The sequence below is a fragment of the Lepisosteus platostomus genome, chromosome 9 (genome assembly GCF_059453375.1).
Source record: "Lepisosteus platostomus isolate fLepPlt1 chromosome 9, fLepPlt1.hap1, whole genome shotgun sequence".
NCBI classification, from domain to species: Eukaryota; Metazoa; Chordata; class Actinopteri; order Semionotiformes; family Lepisosteidae; genus Lepisosteus; species Lepisosteus platostomus.
Window position 1 is genome coordinate 45,263,358 of NC_142619.1, and position 23,033 is coordinate 45,286,390.

At 36.9% G+C, this 23,033-nt stretch overlaps 1 protein-coding gene across 1 annotated transcript in view; it reads right to left on the bottom strand.

Annotated features, from left to right (window-relative positions):
- Positions 1 to 23,033, bottom strand: part of cped1 (cadherin-like and PC-esterase domain containing 1) — a 100,627-nt gene that overhangs the window by 74,769 nt on the left and 2,825 nt on the right. The window contains exons 2-4 of the mRNA XM_088645215.1: positions 6,415 to 6,601; positions 3,613 to 3,707; positions 810 to 891 (exon numbers count right to left, since the gene is read on the bottom strand). Coding sequence (XP_088501341.1) covers positions 810 to 891; positions 3,613 to 3,707; positions 6,415 to 6,601 — 364 coding nt within the window. The remainder of the gene's footprint in view (positions 1 to 809; positions 892 to 3,612; positions 3,708 to 6,414; positions 6,602 to 23,033) is intronic.

A 23,033-nucleotide genomic window follows, 5' to 3' on the forward strand; every position in this document is an offset into this window, starting at 1 on the left:
GAAATCTAAATATCCTCTAATTTCTTTCTCGTTATGGCCATTCTATAAGAAATTTTACTCACGTAGTAATGATAATGAAAACCCTTCTAATCTCTGTAGCAGTGAAAACATGTCATGTTTCAGTCCTATAAAGCTGATTGTGAGGTCAAAATATTAGAAATAAAACAGATAAAGCTCCGACACGAACATATCAAAATTGCTTTTGTAAATGAAACAGTAATGTTCAAGACACACATTCAAAATAGCATTTTAGAAATTAAATGGGTAATCTAATCTATTGAAAATAATGATTATTGTGCAGTAAAAGGTTGGGGGAATACAAAAAATATAATAAAAGTTCACAGCACATGAAAAATATGTGTTTATATTGGATACTTATAATATAGTAAGTAGTCACTACTATTTTGGAAAACAAACTTGAAGACTGAATGAAAACTGAATAATAACAGTGGTCTTGAAGAAAAGATCAATTGTAATCCTGAATGTTCTGAAAGAGAACCTGAGGCAGAGCCAGAGTAGAGAAGACAACACGAGCTAATTTCACTGGAGTCGATTCCAGAGAATAAAGATTTACATACATATTTCTTGGAAAATATCCACGATAAATGCAACAGACAGTACACACTATACAGTAGCTGTCACCCACCAGCAAAACAAACAAGTATGGCTCATACAACGTTTCCTTTCTAGTAGTTTCACCTAGGAAAACACTAGCTTAACATCAATAACCCGCAAATATCAAGGTTATTATCTCAACAAAAACTGTAACTGCAACGTATTGTACAAGGTGCAAATACAGAACTCATTACCTGACAACCATTCATTGGATTGAAAAAGGCAGAGTCCATCTTTACTGGAGAAAGCTTGTTTCAATTCAGGTATCATGTTGACCTATAATAAGACAATACATTATAAAGTAACAGTACAGCATTTTTCAAAGAGATGCTCCTGAATTTCTAACCACTGGAAAATAAGTACAGCAGTGATGTCAGACTGTTAATTTCTCAAAAAGAAAAAAAAGAAAAATCATTTTTAAGCTTACAAGGTCACAGTTTATGTTTATGACTCTTTCTGCTATGTATACAAATCTTATTCCTTTACGTTTATTCTTGTGACTTTGAATATGGAAAAACACTAAAGTGTCCCATAAAATATAAGATTTTCTTCATATTTTGTTGTAACATTGTATGTGTTTTGTATATTGTTCTCTGTATAATCTGTGTTTACTGATGGTCATCTCGTAATCCTTTTTTTTTTTTTTAATTCTTTCTTGTTATTTCTGTCTTTCAGCAGTAATGCTGTTTCACCAACATGATTGTATATCTTGTGTCTGAGCTTTTTATAGGGAGCAGGCACCTGGGAGTTCAGAATGTTCTTACTCAAATAATTTTGAGGTCATCTGTTGGTCAGGTCCTTAAAATGCTGCTCTAGAGAATCCCAAGGATCTTATTTCACTCACATTTTGGGAAACAGCAAAGCAATGTCCATGTGCCTGTGCTTTGAATGTTTCCATTTGATAAAAAGCTGATTTTTTAAAGAGATGCAAAGATAAAACTTCACAGACTTTCCTCTGCTGTGCAGGCAGCAATAGAAGGGTAAGGTGTTGTTTTAAACATTCCCTGAGAAGCTACAGAACTGTAGCTTTTCATTTGAATGGTTGAAGCAATAACTTTAAAGTTCCAGAAAATACTAATTAACAGGCTCTTGAAAATGTCTAAAGAGCTGAGATTGGTCTTGCATTAAGAGCACAGTATTTGACTTGGGCTCATAATTATTGTGTCTTATTCTAAAGTCTGCCAACTTAAATTGTTTTAGTTTGGAAGAATCATTTAATGGTCATGTTTTAAGCCTTTTGACTTGGAAAGTGAGGACTCAGAATTAGAAAGCTAATAGAAGAGTAAATGGACATTAATTCATTTTAGGCCTGCATTGGAATTAAAAAAAAAGTTTAATGAATTCTACAGCCTGATTTTTTCAGCAAATGTATCTCAGTCTTATCATAATAAAGGTGCTTAAAATTTTAAAGTTTTAGTAATCAGAGTATTGAAACAGCTACCACAGAGTCATATTTAATGTGGACATTGAATAACACTGAATAGCATCTGCGTAGAATCAGTCATACTATATTATTTTTGCATTTGACCCAGAGATCACATAAATAGTATAAAACAGAATAGAATAATTCACCTATGGAATACCAGATGTAACACACCCAACCTCATAACTAAAACCGCAATATAATAAGATTGTAATGTAAGCTTTAAACCATTAAAGTGCAGCACCAGAAATGCCAAACAAACTCAAAGTAAATAGAATGCTATAATTTACAATATTGAATGCTGTGCCAAGATCTAAGAATTAAATCAGGTGCCATGAGGAGAGCATTTGCAACTTTTAAAAGAGTAGTTTCAGTGGTACAGTACAGTATGTAACTGTCTAAAGGCAGATTTAAAGTTTTTAAGAGGTTTATTTACAGCAAACTATTTAGTTGCACTACAACCACACATTCTAACATTTTCACAAGAAATGGTTTTATATGGACCGATTGCTTATAAATGGACTGAAAATGATTCAGACTATCTAAAGCCATATTACATTTTAATAGACTGGCATAACTACAGTTTAAAAAGCTGGCAGCCCCACGCCAGAGATCAAGGTGTCATTATGTTAAGCAGTAAGGGCCAAAGGGCAGAGAAACAGGACCAAAATAAAACGTGGGGAATGGGAGTCCGACAAACAGGAAGAGGGTTTCACATGTGACACCCATTCAGCAAAGCAAAGAATGCAGGAGTGAGCTGCGTCGTGTGTGAATACGGAGACCCAGCAAATTGAGGCACACAGGAGGAAGTGCTGTTAAATGATATGAGGGAAGAAACATGACATGGCAGCTAAGATTTAGCAATAGATTAATGGTAGATAACAAATAACTACCTTTTTGGTTTATTCATAATAACATGAGAAAAATAACTGTATATAGACCTTTTAACAGCATGCCTCTATTCATTCAGGTGCTGCTTCCATGATTTAAGACGTGCCCTCAAGCCAGAGATTTGATATCTACTGTATGCTCCTGTTTATGAGAAACTGTCTTTATAGAGAGCAACTGGTCAGTTTATCATGAAACACTGCAAGTATGGGAGGCAAAACAAGTTTTAGAAGGGGCCAAGGTCTCACATGTAGTATATGTTAGGAAGGAATTGAATGCCGTGCCTTATCTGTCAAAGTACTGAAGCAGGACAGACAAAATGAAGAGAGAGCAGAACACGAAAGCTTGTAGTCTGTAAGGGTTAAAGTAAGAGACAGAAATCTCCAGATACAAAGAACATCCATGTGATTAGAAAATCCCAAATTAATATTCTAAGAGGATGCCCAAGAACATCTAGCAATGCCATCTTAACTCCCCTAGCTCCCCTAGTCTTACAACATCTCTGGGTAACTCCACCATTTGAGTAATGCTTATGGGTAGAATACTGTGGCAGAACAGAAGATGTCTCAGTTACACTCAATATATTCTTCCCTTTAAAATCTGAGGCCAAATCTGCGCTTCAAGCTCAATATATTGTGCCTTTAAATGTACACGAAAGCTGTACAGTACATACTGTATGGCCTTACCTTCTGATGAGGTTTTAGTTGATGAAACTTCATTCTTTTGAGGCAGCTTTTTTCAGAACTTTGCAAGCATATCAGGATATCCCAAGTATTGTTACCTGTGACAAAAAATATTCAGACTTTTAATGTAATACATTATTAAATTATAAATATCCCTATAATAATACAAGCCTTCTATAAAAATGCATAGTTTCTCTCTGAAATATATAGATTTGAAAGCAGTGTTTTCAAAATACAGTTTTAATTCCCAAAACAGTAATTATACACACAATAAGAATTAACAAATTCTTTTTTTTATGTCACATGTTGGCTCTAAAGAAATTAAATGATAGAATTTAATAAAAATTTCAGAGTAGAACAGAAATCCAGATCTCATTTTTCTTCCTGAAGAAACCCCCAATTCAGGAGATAATCAGTTCCGGGTTTAACCCTTCAGTAAGTGGTTCCTTTTATGCTTTTTAGAACTTCAAATTCTTCACAAGTTTCTTTTGGGATTAAAAGATGAAGGAATAAGAAGACACCTGAAACCTGAAGTGTTTTTGAGACAGGCAACTGACTACCACATACTATGCTAAAAATATAAGCATTTGAAGGATAACATAGCTCTGGAACAATATTACTCATGCGAAGGAAATTTGACTAGGCTATTTCTTTATGTGACGTAGTCAAAGACTTAGCCTTTTCTTCCACCAGAACAGCATAATAATTTATTGGAAAAAAAAAGAAAGGTTTACAGCAAGAAAAAGTCATTATTTGCTTATCTTGCGAGCACTGAAAACAGCCTACAATCTTGAAAAAACAAAGATTGATTACATAATCCATCCTTCTGAGTCTTAGACTGTCCAGAGACAATCACTGCCAAGTGTACAAAAACATCTGGTAACTATTTTGTGAGTCAGAACCACCCAAGGAAGCTCTTAAGTTTAGTTGGAACAGAAATGAGACATTTGTCTATTTGTGCAACTGCATACCAAATGTAGGGATAGTCATTTTAAATGAGAGCAAAGTAAGTGTTACGTTTGCATTTCAAATAGGAGGGTCTTAGAAAAAAAATATTATGAAGTGAACCCAAACCCAGTTTAACTACGAGAATTTGTTTTACTTCTCTAACCTTAGAAAAGAAAGCAGTGAGGTTGTGCCATTTGCTAGGAACCTGCCTAAGTCAAGCAGACATAAATATTTAACAATGTTTTCAGAAAAAATACATAATAATTTGCTGACTGCAGATTGAAAAGTCAAAATCCTTTAAAGTACCAGAAAAGATTGTTTTTAGACTGAATTACAAAGAGCACCCAGCTAAGCAGTGTGTAGTTATCTTCCTTTTGTCAACACTAACATAGCTTGCATTGGGCTTAACCACATTCTGCAGAACTATTTATATCTCCAGTTCGAAAGACGTGAAAGAAAAACAGAAGGCATATGGCACTGTCTGAGACTAATACTCTACTACACAACAATAAGACGATTTTGAAAGTGACCTAACACAAGTGTAACAATAATTAATTTTGCACAAAACGTGTTAATCCAAATTATACCTTATACCATATTATACACAAATTACAAATGTTGAAATATTTATTTTCCCACTGGGAGTTCATGTAAATAAACACTTATTTAGAAGTAAAATATAAGGCCCTTTAATGGCAATTATTTATTTCTTGACAATTTTAAAGAGCTTAAGCAAGACTTTCCTTTATTAAGGAATGTGATATGCTTTGGAACTTACTTTACATGGACAAGTAGAAATGGCTAGCAGATATAGATGTACTTTGTTTACAAAATGTATATTAGATAGCAGATTTAATCATCTGTAAGATTATTTCAGATTTAACTAATTTTATATGGTTTCAAGGCAGAAGCCACTATAAGGAAATAAGGAGAACTACTTATTTAAAATGTAGTTTTAAAAACCTATATGTTTGTTTTCTAATGTGGAACTTTCAATAAGGGGTATTTACTCATTCACATAATACTGGAATTTAAAGGAAGAATCCTACAAAATAAAAAAAGATAAAAGCAAAAGTACGTGACAGTAAAAAAGGAATACTAAACACCATCCAATATGTATAGAGTTTGCAGAGAACTAAAAATCTAGACTTAGAATTTAAAGGCAATATAAACATCAAAATAACAAAAAAGGTGTAAAATATAGATTACATTCCAAAACAAAGCCCAGATTATACAGCTTGTTAAGCAGTGTTAAGAGTGGAAACAGGTGTGCACTTCACGATTAGAAGCTTGTGACTTAGACAGGGAACCACGTCGGCTGCTTGTCAATATGTTACACAGCTTTTACACAGCTGTACTGTAAAAGTTGCTTCCTCACAACCTTTCCCCTGATGCTGGAGCTTTTCCGGGAGTGTTAGAATTCCCTTAACACCCAGGGCTCTATCTAGGTCAGGAAGAACGCTGTGGTAAAAGCAAAAGCTGCAGTGTGAGAAGGTGGGTGCATAGGCACCCTGGGCTATGACACTCACATCACATCATCAGCTGTTCATGTTACTAGTCCAATAAGACTTGTCAAGAGCAAAGTGAAACCATCACTCAAAGTATGCTTAGCCTAAACCTAAAGTACCTAGTCTAAACATCTCACATATTACAATTATATCCATTTATTTTCTAACTGCTTTATCCAATACAGGGTCACAGGGGAGCTGGAGCCTATCCCAGGAAGCCATGGGTGAGAGGCAGGACACACCTTGGATAGGAAGCCAGTCTCGGCACACAAAGGCACAGACACTCATACTAAGACCAATTTTTCCAGAAGCCAATTAGTCTGTTGCTGAAACAAGTGCTTTTATTTACCTTGCTCGTTGGTTTCTGGCTTGAAAAAAGGGCTAGCTTCTGTAGATCTTGACAGACTGACAGCATAACCATGCTGCTCAAGCGAATGCTGAAAAAGCTGAACCTCGGAATCTGTCGCTAAGTGGAATCCAGTCAGGATAATAGCTCTCCAGGTGCCTCCAGCCTTGTTCAGGGACACCTTTTCCACCTGCAAAAAAAACTAGCATGTAGAGAAACATTTTCTCCATTTCAAAGACATTCAGTATTTTTCCCCATGCATTAATAATACAACCCAGTAAATTTCAAACTAACGCTCTTCTATCAAATATAAAAAAACAAAACGTAATCAGATTTTGGACTATTTAGTGACAAACAGCATAAAAAATGTATCTTGAAAAGACAATATTCCATTACTATTTATGCTATTCTCCTTTGGTTTCTTCCAATTACACACAAATAGTAGCTTTGTATAATTTGTTGGCATCTTTCTAAAATAATGGAGAATGTCACTAGAACAATACTGTCTGCAAACAAAATGGAAGAGAAGTGGAAATTACTTTATATAATTCAATATTTCTCTCTGTAATATTGACTCTGTGTAACACAGTATACTGTATATAGTAAAATTAATGCTAATCTTGCAGATGGGTGTCTCACATTTAATGCTCCTCTTGTATTAAAAAATGCTTAAATAAATTTAGTTTTTTAATTAATTAATTATATTGTTTTTGGCTTTCCACATCCTGTACATCATTTCCTTTCCTAGATTTTCTCACAGGATGCACACCTGTAAGATTATATCACAGTCATAAATCAAAAGTGGCAAAAAGACATAATACAGTCTATTTGAAATACAGATGACTCATATACTGAATAACAGAATAACATTTAATGTATCATTAAATGATTTTTCATGATTAGATAATGCAGCAGTTCTCTTTTTGTGGGATGTATACATTAAGATAAAGTTTGTCTTCTTTTTTATGTACGCATTTACTTCTTTGTTCACAGTAACAACCCCCATACCCATAGCATAAGGCATCTGATAAAAAAAAGGCTCCTCTGATCCACCGACTCATCAAGTCAGTCATCTACAGACACAGCAACATACATGTCTCAACATCACCGCCATAACCCTACAGGTTCCACCTACAGTAAGTCACAGGGGTCACTTTTCAGCTAATGTCATGACCAATGCTGAAATAAAAATTTCTAAAGCTAGTCTTTCAATTTTTGGGGTATCCGATAATTTTCAACTTTAAGATGAAACAACAGATATTCTTTTTCAAGGAGATGAGGTGGTACAATGGTTTTAATTCTAAATAAATTTAAAAATGCTGGAATAGCAATATATAATTAACTGACATGTGTCCTTCACCGTCAGGTTGTTGTTGGGTAATTAAATACTCAAAAACAATACTCAAAAACTAGCTCATCAACCTGTCTTGCTTTGACTTTAGTTTTTGGAGTTTGTAGTCAAATGTTAAAGTGAAAACCAGAGAACTTGAATTAACCCAAGAGACAGGCAGTTATGATACTACAAGGAAAGAGAAACTCAATCAAAATCATAGTACAGATCAGCAAAATCAGCAAATGGGAATATAGTGGAAAAAAAAACATAGAGTATAATTACCAATCAGCCAAGACCAGGTTGGCCAAGAGAAACATCTGCAGCTGATCACAGAAAAATTATCAGAGTTGTCAAGGAAAACTCTAAAACAACTGTCAGTGAAATCACCAACAGTCCCCACAGTGCAGGACTGAAAGTATCAAAATCCACAATCTGCAAAAGACTGTGTCTAAAGAATAGCAAAGCCTTCGCTGTAAAATGTAAATGTCACAGTAGTACCAAGAACAAAACAGACAGATTAGAATTTACTAAGAACTACACAGATGAACTAGCAGAGCTTTGGAACAAGTTAATGTGGAGAAAGAAAGGAACTGTAGATGCTCCAAAAAACACCACCTCATCTACAATATGAGCCCTGGTGGAGGTAATGTCATGGTTTAGACTTTCATGGCTGCCTCATGAACTGATTCACTCAACTTTAATTTATTTTTTCCTGATGGATGGATTGTACCTTTTCATATTATTCACATTATCACAAATACAAATTGCTTGACAGTAAAAGTAACAATTTTGACTTTAATGCCCCAGTGCTTTTGGTGGGCATTGTAAGAATTTTAAATTGCAATGTTAATTGGTCAAACTATTAGGCTTAAGATTATGTAAAAGAGTCTTGTTTGAAAAAAACATTAAACTTCTAGTCAAATAAAACACATAGACAAAATTTCATTCCAGCTTTATCATGTGCACTGCTATTCACATTTTCTTAAAAACAGATTAGCTTGGGGTGTATTTGTTGAATTCACAATATACAGACAGCTGCCAAAATAAAGAAAACATTTGAGTAAATAAAGGATACAAAGCATATTTAAAGCAGGTTCTTCCACAGAGATGTGGCTCCTAAGTACATTAAGCTATTAACATCTCATCATGTTTAGGGTCATGTATGAAAACGCTGGACATGTCCAATTGCTCATCAATTTGCCTACCATGGCTAGAAAAAGAGATCTCAGTTGGGGATCATGTTTGGCAGGAGCTTTAGGAAGACTGCTCAGCTTACTGATGTTTCACGAGGAACAGTGGCTAAGGTGATGTTGGCATGGAAGTCTGAGGGAAAGACATCAACTAGTAACACCATAACTGATTTCTGTGATTTCTGTGCATTGGTTCGAGATGCAATGCAAAATGGAAGAGCAACTTCACAGAGTGGGATGTTATGGACAGGGTGCAGTGCATAAGATAAGATAAGACCATTTCATTAGCCATATACAATTTCCTGCATTAGGAATTTGTCTTTTTGCATTCCCAAGCTTGCTCCTCATGAGACACACATGCACACAGACAGGGAGAGAAGCTTGGGGTCAGAGCGCAGGGTCAGCCATTTATACGGTGCCCCTGGAGCAGCTGGGGTTAAGGGCCTTGGTCAGGATTCCTCTGCTGGCCATGGGATACAAACCGGCAACCTTCCAGCCACAGGCACAGATCCTTAGCCACAGTGCCACTGCTCCGCCCATAAACCCCTTATTACGCTTAAAACGCACTTTTGTGAATAAAGTGGTAAAAACAGACAGTAGTTTACTGAGCAGCGGAATAAATGGTCAGTTGAGTCATCTTTCTCACCCCTGTTCTCAACAAGCAGACCAGTACATGTACTGTATGATGCACGCCCAAAGAAAACTGCAAACTCGAATGCTTTCTTTCCATGGAAAAGGGTTCTGGGAGCTCTGTTACAGTGTGGGGTGCAATTTTCCTGGCATGGTTTATGTCCATTCAGCCCATTGGAGGGCAAGGAGAATGCCAACAAATACTAAGCCAGAGTGATCATGTTCATCTTGTGATGAAGCATTTCTACCCTGACAGGAGAGGGATCTTCCTGGATGACAATGTCCCCAGGGACACAAGTGGTCATTGTCGAGTATGAAAATGATGTTAACCATGTGCTATAGCTGACCAAGTCACCAGATCTCAACCTAATTGAACACTTACAGTATGGGAGATTCTGTAGTGGCTCCAGCTTTTTCCACCTCCATCAACAACACCAAATAATACAATTTCTCATGGAAGAATGGTGTTGCTTCCTTCCAATAGATTTCCAGATACTTGGAGAATCTATACCAGCATTGAGGCAGTTCTGAAGCTCTTCTGGCAGCTTCACGCCCTATTAAGAAAGTTTATGCTGGTGTTTGCTATATTTTAACTGTGCTTTGTTATTGTATGTAAATTAAAACATCTCTTAAATGTTTTTGGTATAGTAAGTGAAGATCATATTTAATTACACTACACTTACTATACAATATATTGACTGTTAATAATGATGTCAGGTTTCTTGGTTCCAGTTAGTCTAGTCATTAAATAACACACATTTGGCTGTGATTACAAGAGTTCTATTTTGGACACAGCAGATGTGTTTTTTTATTACTTCCATGTATTTTCTTGTGACCTTCGTTACTACACCAATTGAGTGAGTACCTTGGACCCACTGAGCCAAGCTACACCCCAACCATAATTATCACGGTTTACAGGCTTCAAGGCCTTTAATACGCCACAGCAGACCTACTCAAAATATTGATATTCAAATAAATGATCACCACTTTTGTACTGCCGTATCTAAAATAAGAAAAACCTCAAATAAAGAGTCTGTATTTACAATGAAAAAGCGAAGTTTAAATTTTAAAAGAGCTAAATAATTTATAAAAACCTGGCTCCTGATTGAAGTTACAATTGCTTTGGTGGCATGTTTTTCTTACCAACAATATAAATCTGACACCTTGGACATGTCATGTTCAAATGCCTCAGGTTTATACTATCTTCTTCTATTTTATGTCTATGGAGAATACAGACATGGTTTTAAAGATGTGGTAAATAACATTAATACAGGATTATTGTATTTACAGTAAAGAACATGGGATATTTTCTAAACAACAGGTGACATAGAGCAGTAATACACACTTAACACATGTGGAGAAAAAAGGCAGACTTGCTATTAGTACCATAATTCGTTAAAACCATTTGAAGTTATAGCTGATTTATCTTCTTTTAAAGACAGTACCTAGATTATTCCGGATAATGACTTGCATTTTACATATTTAGACCAACAGAAATTAAAACCTAGGCAGCTTCAAGCATGATAATCATGGCAGAGAATAATATATTTTCGAACAAGAATAAATCTTAAGCATCCCTTCTTATTGTACAAACAGAAATAAGATATCCAAGTTTGAAAATAAACCTTTTTATCCTTGACCTATACATAGCCCTGGCAAAACATGAGCACAGTGAATGCTTTGGCATCAGGCTGCTTCCGTATTGTGAGGATGAGATCATCAATCTGTGTTTGCAGGACCACAGCCAGTTCTAGGCAGATACTCTGTATGAAGGAGTCCTGTGAAGTCAATTTAAGGGGACTCTTCTGCACTACTCTGAACATGCTCAATGGGCTTCATTCCCATTAGCTGGCCAGACTACGCCTGGGCTGCAGTGATTTGGCTCTCCTCAGGTGTGAGCTGGGCTATCCTTGACTAATGAATGCAAAATCATTCCGCTAAGCTAACTGGAGCTCCCTCACACAGTATTTCTCCAAAACACATCCACAAAATGTAAAAAAGTGGGCTATTTAATAAGTATTTTTCCAGATATTAAGGTTCCAGTGATATACAGTACATAATTCCAAAATAAACATTTCTATCCCAAACTCGTCCAACTGTTCACTTTATCTCTCTAATGCAATGGTTTCCTAGTGGAGAGCCTTGGCACACTAATATGCCATGAAATCTGCCACGTTCACCATGTAATCAAGAGGCTAAATGCTTTAGTTCCTAAAAAGCAGCATAATGTGTCCCAGGTGTCACATTAATATTGTTGGTAAGACACTGCCTGCTGCATTACTTGCAATGGGGAAATATTCGCATCCTTACACTTTAAACTTCAAGCATACATTTCTGATAATAGTAAACATTTTTATATTTTTATTGTGTTATGAATATTCATTTTCATGTTGTGAAACAACAGTTGTAAAATAATCGGGTTTTTTTTATTGGTAATGTAGAAAAGTTTACATACATGTGGTGGTAGAGATTGTATTGTTCATTGATTAACAAAAACTGTAGTCCCTATGAATTTTAAGATGTTTTAGAAATTAAAATACTTTTGTTTGAGGCAGATTCAAAGTGAGAAAATAAGTAATAGGAGAGTAAATAACCAAAAAGATCAATCATATGCCAAGCCTTAGCTCTGCTGTATAGTATTCACCGTACCATTACAAATTAATTGCATTTTCAGATACATTTAGAATGCACAAGTAACCTTGGTGACCTGTCAGGACTGTTGAATAGTATTCCCAATAAACGGGAAACATTGGGCCGCCATCACACAGTTGGCACAGCATTTCCACCAATGCCTGTAGGGTTATTTTAAAACACCATTTTTATCTGCAATGATATTAGGGACAATAGACAAAAGAAAAAGAAAAATACTACCCTACCCCTTTTCTATATTTCCCCTTTTAAGAGATGCAGAACCTTTATTGTAAATGTTCCCATGTGTGCGACTCACCACATCAAAGGAGAAAGTCAGACTCTAAAATGAACACATGCTTTCTGGCTCCAGATATTATTTAAAACCTGCAGCTAGTTTCCCTTGACGATTTCTTTTTGGACTTTTGTCCAATCAGAAGCTTGTTTGCAATACTATTCATTTCATGCTTATAAAATAAAAAAAGCAAACGTTGGGATAATAATTCACTTTGGGATTGGTTACTCTGACACATAAATGTTTTTTGTCCATCTGTAGTTAACAAGACCAAAAATATTTCAAAGACGTTTTGTATCAACAAATGCAGCATGAATGTAATTACAAGCAAGTTGTACACAGAACATGGTTTACTTAGCAGTTTACATGGGTGTTAACATCACTGCTTAATTTATGCTTTTGCCTATTTTAAAGCATGTTTTTGCAATTATATAGTGCGTTAAAGGACAGTTTCTACAGGAATCTACAGGAACTCTTTTGGGGCCTGCACTGGTCTCCATTGCATTGTTATTGACAGACCATTCCTTCTCTGTAACTCTGCTGACCTTACTATATCATGACCTTGTCTACATTCATAATCAAACTCTCCTCATCTGCATCGTTTCTTTGCATCAATGAAATGTTACATAACTTTACAGACATACCATATAGTTGAAAGTTTATCCCCCTGCACAGAGCGGTGGCACTGTGGCTAAGGATCTGCACCTGTGGCTGTTTCAAATCCCATGGCTGGCAGAGGAATCCTATTCTGTTGGGCCCCTGAGCAAGGCCCTGAACCCCAGCTGCTCCAGGGGCGCTGTATAAATGGCTGACCCTGCGCTCTGACCCCAAGCTCCTCTTCCTGTCTGTGTGTCTCAAGGAGAGCAAGCTGGGATATGTGAAAAGACACATTCCTAATGCAAGAACTTTTTATATGGCTAAGAAAGTGATCTTATCTTATTTTCTTCTTCAAAGTTACATGTGTGATTGGATGCTTCTTAGAGAACATAGAATACGTTTGTTCCATGAAGACTTGGGCAGAATATCAATCTACAGTTCTACCAGCACCTTTACTTCCCCCCAGTCAATGGGAACTGTCAAGGAGCCGAGCACAGGAGGGCATGTCCAGGACATGACACAGGAGGGATGAAGTCTATCTTACTCTATACAGAAAGAATGAGATATATAAAATCCAAATCACTCTTTCGCAGCCTGTAGAAATCCACAAATCAGCTAAAACCTCCTTTGCACAGCCAGCATACCTCTGTCTTATCATGACATTTACATTTGCGATATGACATACAGTATATCGTGACACATTATTTCAACAAGGGAATAATCCATCATTTAATGCACCTTCATTTGATTTGAATGCACTTCATTTGATCCATGGCTGGGAGTAAGCGTTCACTCATTAGATCATTTTCAAACGGAATGAAAAAAGAAAAACAGATTTGGAATAAAATATCGGTGTGGTCTTACACAGATTCTTGATGCTGTAAATCTTGTGCATTCTTAATGGGTTTATTAAATCACAGGCACTGGAAAGTCTGTCTGGTGGGAGGGAAGCTTTGGTTTTCCCAGGAGGAACAGTGTAATTTAAGACTTCCAACACTAGTTATGCCAGCAGGGCAAGTAACTAAATCAGGAGCAGACATGAGGGTGGTGGTTCAGGAAGGGCTCAGAACTACAGTGTACCATTCTCTCTTTGGAGGGGGGAGCTGTCTGGCTTAGAGGACAATTTAGCACTGGGTGGACACCACATCAAACAGAACTGCATAAAAACAAACATTGAAATGATGATGCTCCGTATAGTATTTTGCTTTTATTTTCTGGATCTATTAGTCCTACGTATAGGTAACAATACTTTTCAAGTCATTAAACATTATTATCATTCGGCCAAACTTTTTTGAGGAGCTTATGGATCTGAGGATCTCATTCAGCCATTTCTCGAGAGGAGCCAGGGAGTCAATTTAAACAAAATGGTTCAGTAACCTGATCCATACCCCCACAACACTTTGAGTAAACACGTGTTTCCTGTTCTCTGGTTTAAATGCAATCCCCTGTATTTTCCATTTGGTTTGTGTTTCATTGTTAACTGTGAAGGTAGCCATTGGGTTACTGTTTTCTGTGACATTGAGCATTTGAATACTTGAATCACGTCCTTTGCAGTCTTCTCTGTCGAAGACTAAAAAGTGTAAATTATTTCAGCCTGTCAGTGAAGGACACTACTGTACAATCAGGAATGTATGTGGTTGCTCTTCTCTGGACTGACTGCAAAGCAGCAATATATATTTTTTTACATATCCAACATTCTAAATGATTCCTTAGTAGTATATATTACAATTCTAACATATTATACAGTATATACCTAACATTTTATTTTGTTTGTATTGTTTGTATCTGTATGTTGTCTAGAGAAGGATTTAGAAACATAAATACCCAGGTTTTGTTTCATAGATAGCTTCTTAAGCCTTAATGTTTCCCATCTTATCACGATAAATACTAAATACAAAATACGCAGAATTCTTCTTTTTTAAAGGACACATCCATGATCCATGATAATTACCAACACATGCCCAGTAAATGATGGTATATTTAGGCTAAAGTGGTATTTTTAGTCACATAAAAGATACAATTAAAATTTGTGATTTTTCTGCTGGTGTTGTTGTCTGAAAAAGAACAATACATTACAAACAAAAGGACCACTTATACTCAAACCATTATATAGCAGTCCTAGTAGTGTTTACTTTGTGAGGCTTGTCTATCATGTTATCAAGACCAGAGTATTGCATCAAAACTCTCCTACAGCTGGATGAGCTCAAGTTATCTTGACTGTGATTTTATAAACATCTATAGAGCTGGTATGGACAACAGCCATCTTTTCAGTAGGAATAATGTTACCATTATTAGTAGTTTCTTTCTGAAAGATGTGGAAGGGTACTACCCAGATTTCTGCCCTTCTCATACTCTGTTAGCTGTTGATATGATCTAGGTAATTACCCGTTAATTACGGAAACATTTCAAATCGGTATGTGTGCCACTGAATAACATACTCATCTTGACTTTTTTTGATCATTTTCATCTTTCCTCAGACTGCCTTGCAATCTAGCAGACACTGAAGCAATGGGAATCAATTTGTAACCACGTAAGAACAGTTACAAATGAGAGGAGGTGATTTGACCCACCTAGCCCACTTGGTAGTTAGAAACTAACTGATCCAAGGATCTGATCCAGCCGTTTCTTGAAGGAAGCCAGGGTACTGGCTTCAATATCATGGCTGGAGAACCTGTTCCACACTCCTGCAACTTTATGCCTAAAGAAATGCCTCCTGTTGTCAGTTTTAAATGCAATTCTACACAGTTTTCACTTGTGCCCTCTGCTACATGATTCATTGCTCATTCTGAAGATGTCCACACTGGGATGGATTTGTCAGTGTCGTCTGATTATTTGGAATATTCATATTCCAACATACAGTACAAGTTGCCTTTATGCCTTTTCTGTTCAAGGCTAAGACAGTTCAGTGCAGATGATTCCTTTAACCCCTGTAAAATATCTGTGATATCTTTAACCCCTGGACTAACTGCTGAGCAGCAATATTTTATCTATAATGTAGTAACTTAAATTATATGCCATATTCTAAATTAGGTTTTGTTTGTGCATTATACAGTTTTATAGATTACATTCAATGCTTTTAACTATATATCCTAACATTTAGTTTACTTTCTTATTGATTTCCTACATTTATATGTAAATGATGTGAATATTGTACTTTGTTAACAAAAACACATAAGGCGTATTCATAAGCATCCTCTTTTAGTTCAACGTTTCACATTTTGTGTTTTGTACAAAATCCTTCTGTACCTTAAACATCATCTGTTTAATTCCCATTCTAGAATTTCGTTTAAATGTTTAAATTTAAATTTAAATTGTTTAAAACTTTCTATTTTGGTATAATCTGCAAACCTGACTAGTTTACAAAGGGTACAAGAATATAGATCATTAATATAAATTAAAAAGAGCAATGGTCCTAGTCCAGATGTGGACCCAGTAGTTGTATCCTACTACACTCCCAGATTTGAGCATTCACCCCTTATTTATGTTTTGTGTTTTCTGTTTATTAGTCAATTCTCCATTAAAAAACACATTTCCTTGAATGTCTATTGTACAACCTGTAATTTAAGAATGGCATATGAGAAAATGTATCAAAAGCTTTCTGAAAATCTAAACACGCCATATCATATGCTCTGTATGTATCAATTTATATTGTTGCTTATTCTAAGAACCCTAACAAGTTGGTCAAGACAAACGTACCTTTAAAGTTGATGATTTCAAACTTAGTGAGCACCTGAATCAAATACAGTATTGATGTAGTACATCCATAATTTCCATATATCCATCTATTTTCTAACTGCTTTATTCAATACAGAGTTGCAGAGGAGCCAGAGTCTATACTGGCAGGCACAAAGCGGGATATATCCTGGACAGGACACCAGTCCATCGCAGTACACACACTGACATACATTCATACCAGGACCACTTCTTCCAGAAGCCAATTAACCTACAGTACCAATATGTCTTGTACAGTGGGAGGAAACTGGAGCACTCAGAGGAATCTCATGCAAACACTAGGGGAACATACAAACTCCACAAAGATTATAGCCCAGGAATTGATCCCAGGGCTCCAGTACTGCACAGCAGCAATGCTAAACCCTGAACCACCATCAGCCATTTCCATTTCATTGTATAAATAACCTTTGATTATTTATATTAGCTTCCACTGCAATATTTCTTTTCATCTATGTCTACCATATGGGATTCTGCTGCCGACATTCCTCTGGGTGTTTCCTACTCTATGTGGGTAAAGTTGAAGTCTTTCATAAAAACTACTTTTCTTTTTCACATTCATTCTTGATTTAGACAGTTCTGAATTATAATCCACATCTGTGTTTCGTGCTCTGTATCACACTCCTAACACTATAGAATACACCTATAGAATGCTTTTGACGAGTCTGACCCATACAGATTCAGAGACTCTTAATTCCTCTAGTTTTAATTCCTAAGCCTGAATGCTCTTTTGCTATACTGTATAATGCTCCCACTCTTCTTTTTTGTCTCTCCAGAACTGCATTATTTACTAATGTTATATTCACCTCTTTTCATTATTTTTCTGATTGCAGTAACATCGTAACTGCCTGTGAAATTTGGTAGCTTCTATCTCATGTATTTGGATTCTAATATTGCTAGCATTTGTGTTGTAAACACTTAATTACCTGCTCCTTGCTCCTTGTTTTTCCATTTGGTTCTCCCTTGATCTTTGTTCCCCATGTAACTCCACCCCCCCAGTTTTGGTTTAAATGATTCTTAAATTATTTTTGGATCCTTGGATTTAGATGACTGGTACCCATCTCATTTAGAAGTTATCAAACACATTACTACAGATGGCCTTTGCCGAGAAAAGGTATCTAATGGACAACAAAGCCGAAGTCTTGATCTACACTTCATTTCCCTATCCATACGTTGATGAATTAACATTTGAAGCTGTCCACCAGTCATTTTACCCAGTACGAACTGGATTCCTGAGGAAACCAACCAATTTTAGCCCCTGATTTCATTTTGTTGCCAAGCTGTTTGAAATAGCTATGGATGGATAGGATGCTGTTTATACCATTTTTGTCTCTCTCAGTGTTTAACAACACATTGCCTGCCTTAGCTAGGAGCCTATCAACACAGTGGTATATCTATTAGCCACCTTAGCTCCAGGGAGACAGGAAACTGTTGTCAACTCACAGTCCCTGGTGCAGATCACCATTGCAGTGTTTCAGAGAAAGGAGTCTCCAGCCACCTGCACTGCTCTGTTTGCATTCTTGGTTATACTGGCAGCAGTTGTTGAGATCAGTGTTTGATCTTTCGTGTCAGCAATGAAGGTGTCCTGAGAGCTGCTGTCTTGAGCCCCATATCTGAATCCAGGTCCTGGAGTGGATCAAATGTATTTGGTGATGTTGGATGGCTTGCTGACATTTATTTCCACCCACCATCTGGTAATAGTGTCTCTCAGTCAGTTTGTCTGTCTTGTTTGTCTGACAAGTCATGCTTCACACCTTCCCCAATGTTAATTTTGTCATCTCTTGGAACCCTCTGAATTCCTTTAATTCCTTCTCCAGTACATTAACTTTTTCAAGCAGAATCTGGATTTTGTGGCAGTTACCACAGATGTAGCCAGGCTGTTTTAGTTCCTCTAGGATTCTTCACATGTCACACGAGTAGCTGATCACTGGTTTAAACAATATTGTAAGTATTGTAGGTATAGTATACCTGATGTGGAAATGTGTAAATGATGGGTTTTTTTTTTGCCTGGAGACAAGAAACAGCTGTCCAGTTTTTCTACCAGCTGTTTAAATGCCTTTCAAACCTATAATTATCACCTTCCCTTATATCATTATCACTGCCCTTATAAACTGTCCCATGCATATGCAAAACATTCTTATAGTTGAAAGATGGTAAACACGGAGCTTGAAAAAACTAACAATGAAAAAGTGTTGACTTTGATGCGTCAACATAAGCACCTTTTTCCTCTCCTAGACAATGTGTGGAAGCAATAAAAAGCGCAGACCAAATGTTAGTTAGCAGTGCAGTCCATAAGTATTTGGACAGTGACACAATTGTTGTTGGTTTGGCTCTGTACTCCAGCACATTGGATTTAATAATAATAATAATAATTGCTTACACTTATATAGCGCTTTTTCTGGACACTCCACTCAAAGCGCTTTACAGGTAATGGGGACTCCCCTCCACCACCACCAATGTGCAGCATCCACCTGGATGATGCGACGGCAGCCATAGTGCGCCAGAACGCTCACCACACATCAGCTCTCAGTAGGGAGGAGAGCAGAGTAATGTAGCCAATTCATAGAGGGGGATTATTAGGAGGCCATGATTAGTAAGGGCCAATTGGAAATTTGGCCAGGACACCGGGGTTACACCCCTACTCTTTTCGAGAAGCGCCCTGGGATTTTTAATGACCACAGAGAGTCAGGACCTCGGTTTTACGTCTCATCCGAAGGACGGCGCCTGTTTACAGTATAGTGTCCCCGTCACTATACTGGGGCATTAGGACCCACATGGACAGCAGGGTGAGCGCCCCCCGCTGGCCCCACTCACACCTCTTCCAGCAGCAACCTTAGTTTTTCCCAGGAGGTCTCCCATCCAGGTACTGACCAGGCTCACACCTGCTTAGCTTCAGTGGGTTGCCAGTTGTGAGTTGCAGGGTGATATGGCTGCTGGCAAATGGCAAATTTGAAATAAAACAATGACTATGAGGTTAAAGTGCAGAATGTCAGCTTTAATTCGAGGGTATTTACGTCTATACTGGGTGAACCATACAGGAATCACAGCTCTTTTTATACATAGTCCTCCCATTTTAGGGGACCAAATGTAATTGGGCAATTGGCTGCTCAGTTGTTTCTTAGCCAGCTCTGTGTTGTTGCATCATTAGTTCATGCACAAGAGAGCTAACAAAAGGTCTAGAGTTGATTCTAGATGTGGCATTTGCATCTGTAGTCTGTTGCTGTTGTCTCTCAACATGAGGACCATAGAAGTGTTAATGCCATTAAAGCGGACCATCGTGAGGCTGACAAATCTGAAGAAATCAATCAAAGACATAGCCAAAACATTAGGTGTGATAAAATCAAGTGTTTAGTACAATGTTAAGAAGCAAAAACACACTGGTGATCTTAGCAATAGCAAACAACCTGGAAGACCACAGAAGACAGCAGCAGTGGATGACCGAAGAATACTTTCAATCATGAAGAAAAACCCCTTTCCAAACTGTTGAACAGATCAGGAACACTCTCCATGATGTAGGCATAGATGTGTCAAAGACTACCATAAAGAGAAGAATACACCAGCATAATCTCAGAGGGTTCACCACAAGATGCAAACCACTGGTAAGAAAGGCCACAGAAAGGCCAGTTTACAGTTTGCTAAAAAGTACATTAAAAAGCCTCTAGAGTTCTGGGACAAAGCCTTATGGGCAGATGAGACAAAGATTAACCTGTACCAGAGTGATGGAAAGAGAAAAATATGGAGAGAAAATGGAACTGCTGATGATCCAAAGCATACCACCTCATCTGTGGAACATGGTGGAGGTAGTGTCATGGCTTGGCATGTGTGGCTGCCAGTGGAACTGGCTCACTTGTCTTTATTGATGATGTGACTGCAGACAGCAGCAGCAGGATGAATTCCGAAGTGTACAGAAGAATCTTATTTGCTAAGATCCAACCAAATGCTTCAAAACTCATTGGACAGCGCTTCACCTTGCAGCAGGACAATGATCCCAAACATTCTGCTAAAGCAACTATGGAGTTTTTCAGGGCCAAAAAGTGGAATTTTTTTGACTGGCCAAGTCAATCACCTGACCTGAATCCCATTGAGCATGCGTTTCACTTACTGAAGACAAGACTGAAGGCTAAAAGCCCCCAAAAGAAGCAGGAACTGAAATGGCTGAATTACAGGCCTGGCAGACCATCACCAGGAAAGACACCCAGCGTCTGGTGATGTCTATGGGTCGCAGATTTCAGGCAGTCATCAATTGCAAAGGATTTGCTAACATGCCAAATTTTATTTAAGATTTTGTTAATGTGTCCAATTACTTTTGGTCCCATGAAATGGGGGGACTATGTATAAAAAGAGCTGTTATTCCTATATGGTTTACCCAATATAGATGTAAATACCCTCGCATTAAAGCTGACATTCTGCACTTTAACCTCATAGTCATTGTTTTATTTCAAATTAAATGTGCTGGAGTACAGAGCCAAAACAGCAAAAATTGTGTCACTGTCCAAATACTTATGGACTGTACTGTACTTCAAAGTGCAGCATATAAATGAATGAATGTTGTTTTAAAATTCTACAATGCACTGGTAAGACTTCATTTAGACTACTGAGTGAAATATTGGTCACCACAACACAGATATTGCTGTTCTGGGATCAGTTCAAACAAATGAGCTAGATAGGCCAAATGACCTCTATGCATTTTTTAGCCTTTTTGTGTGTCCTCAAATAAAAAACAAAAGTCCATGTGTTAGGTCTGATATAATACCACTTGAAGAGTGAATCTGAAAGTATTATTAAACAGATACTAACAACAACTCAAATTTGTAACATTTCACTATATTGCCCAAATTCTATAAAACTGAAGTTAACAAAAAAGGAAGTCTATACTGCAGATATACATTATTAAAGTGCTTCTTAAATTTTTTGACACATTTTACCATACTGTGTGATGAACACTAGTTAGAGTAAGGAGAAATAACTGAGCCTCAGTGGCAACAAGAAACCATGTGAAACAGCACTGTTTGAATTATTTTTATTTTACAAAAATCTAAGATACCTAGAGAATGACTTGCAGTACTGTATGTGCCTATCAGAAGCAGCAGAGAGTGAAATGTTGATCTGATCTCTCCAAAATGCATAGTTAATAATACAAGCAGCTTTGTTTTGTCTTTATTCAAATTGCACTCACCACCAGTAGAAGGGCCGAACTGTTTAGCTATTCTGTGCTGTTTATTCACTTGGTAACTTTTGAAAGAACTGGCACAGCGGTTTCTTCCTCAGGCACAGGATGTGGCTTTCTGTTACAGTTGGCTCCAAGGATAAAATTCTTCACTGATGCAAGTTCTGAGATATTAATACACTGGCCTACTGGTCTAAAACTCTGTGACACTATTATGTGATGTTTTGATAAGTATGCAATTATGCAAAACAGGCTTGTAAGCTTAGGCTGTAAGTTATTTCTGTGCCCTTTACCATCAGAACATATTTCAGGACAATTAAGTGAAAAATTACATTACGGAGCCTGCTTGAGTAAAAAGCTAAGACTAATAAAAACATTTAAAAAGGCCCAAGGCTTTTCGTATACGTAACACAATGATAACTTTACAGGACAAACCAGCAGAAAACTTTGTGCTGTATTACCCATCATTTCCCACAACAACAACAACACCCCAATGGCAGATTCATGCTTCAGTGCTAAATAAAGGCAAAATAATATTATATAAAAGAATATTTCAAAGGCAAATTATTTTTATTAAAGGAAAATAATAGAAAGAGGAGACATTCAAGTTAGAGATACACCATTATGATTATATCATAAAGCTGGCTAACAGGTTGACGGCAGCATGAAATGTGAATCTGCTGAAATAAAAATACAATGTTTTAATATGGTTTACAAAACACAGCTGCCAAACTATGGGCATGAGTTCAAATAGCAAGACACTAGTGTGTTATTTGCTGTAGAGCTCACTATCACCATCCACTATCATTTTAGAGCTGGCTTGTGATTATGGGATGAAGGGATTGCTAAACTTACACAGAATTGAATGGCTGGGTAGAACATGTCTATATAATATGTACTGTATTTGTCTAAAACACTTTTGAAAACAAATGTGCAGTAAAAAGAAATTACACTTTGTTACGTTTGACAATATTGTTGAAAGAGCTCTTACCTATAAAGTGGAACTTCATAAAGCTTCAACTATTGCAGCAGAACAGTAGTCTATCAATATGG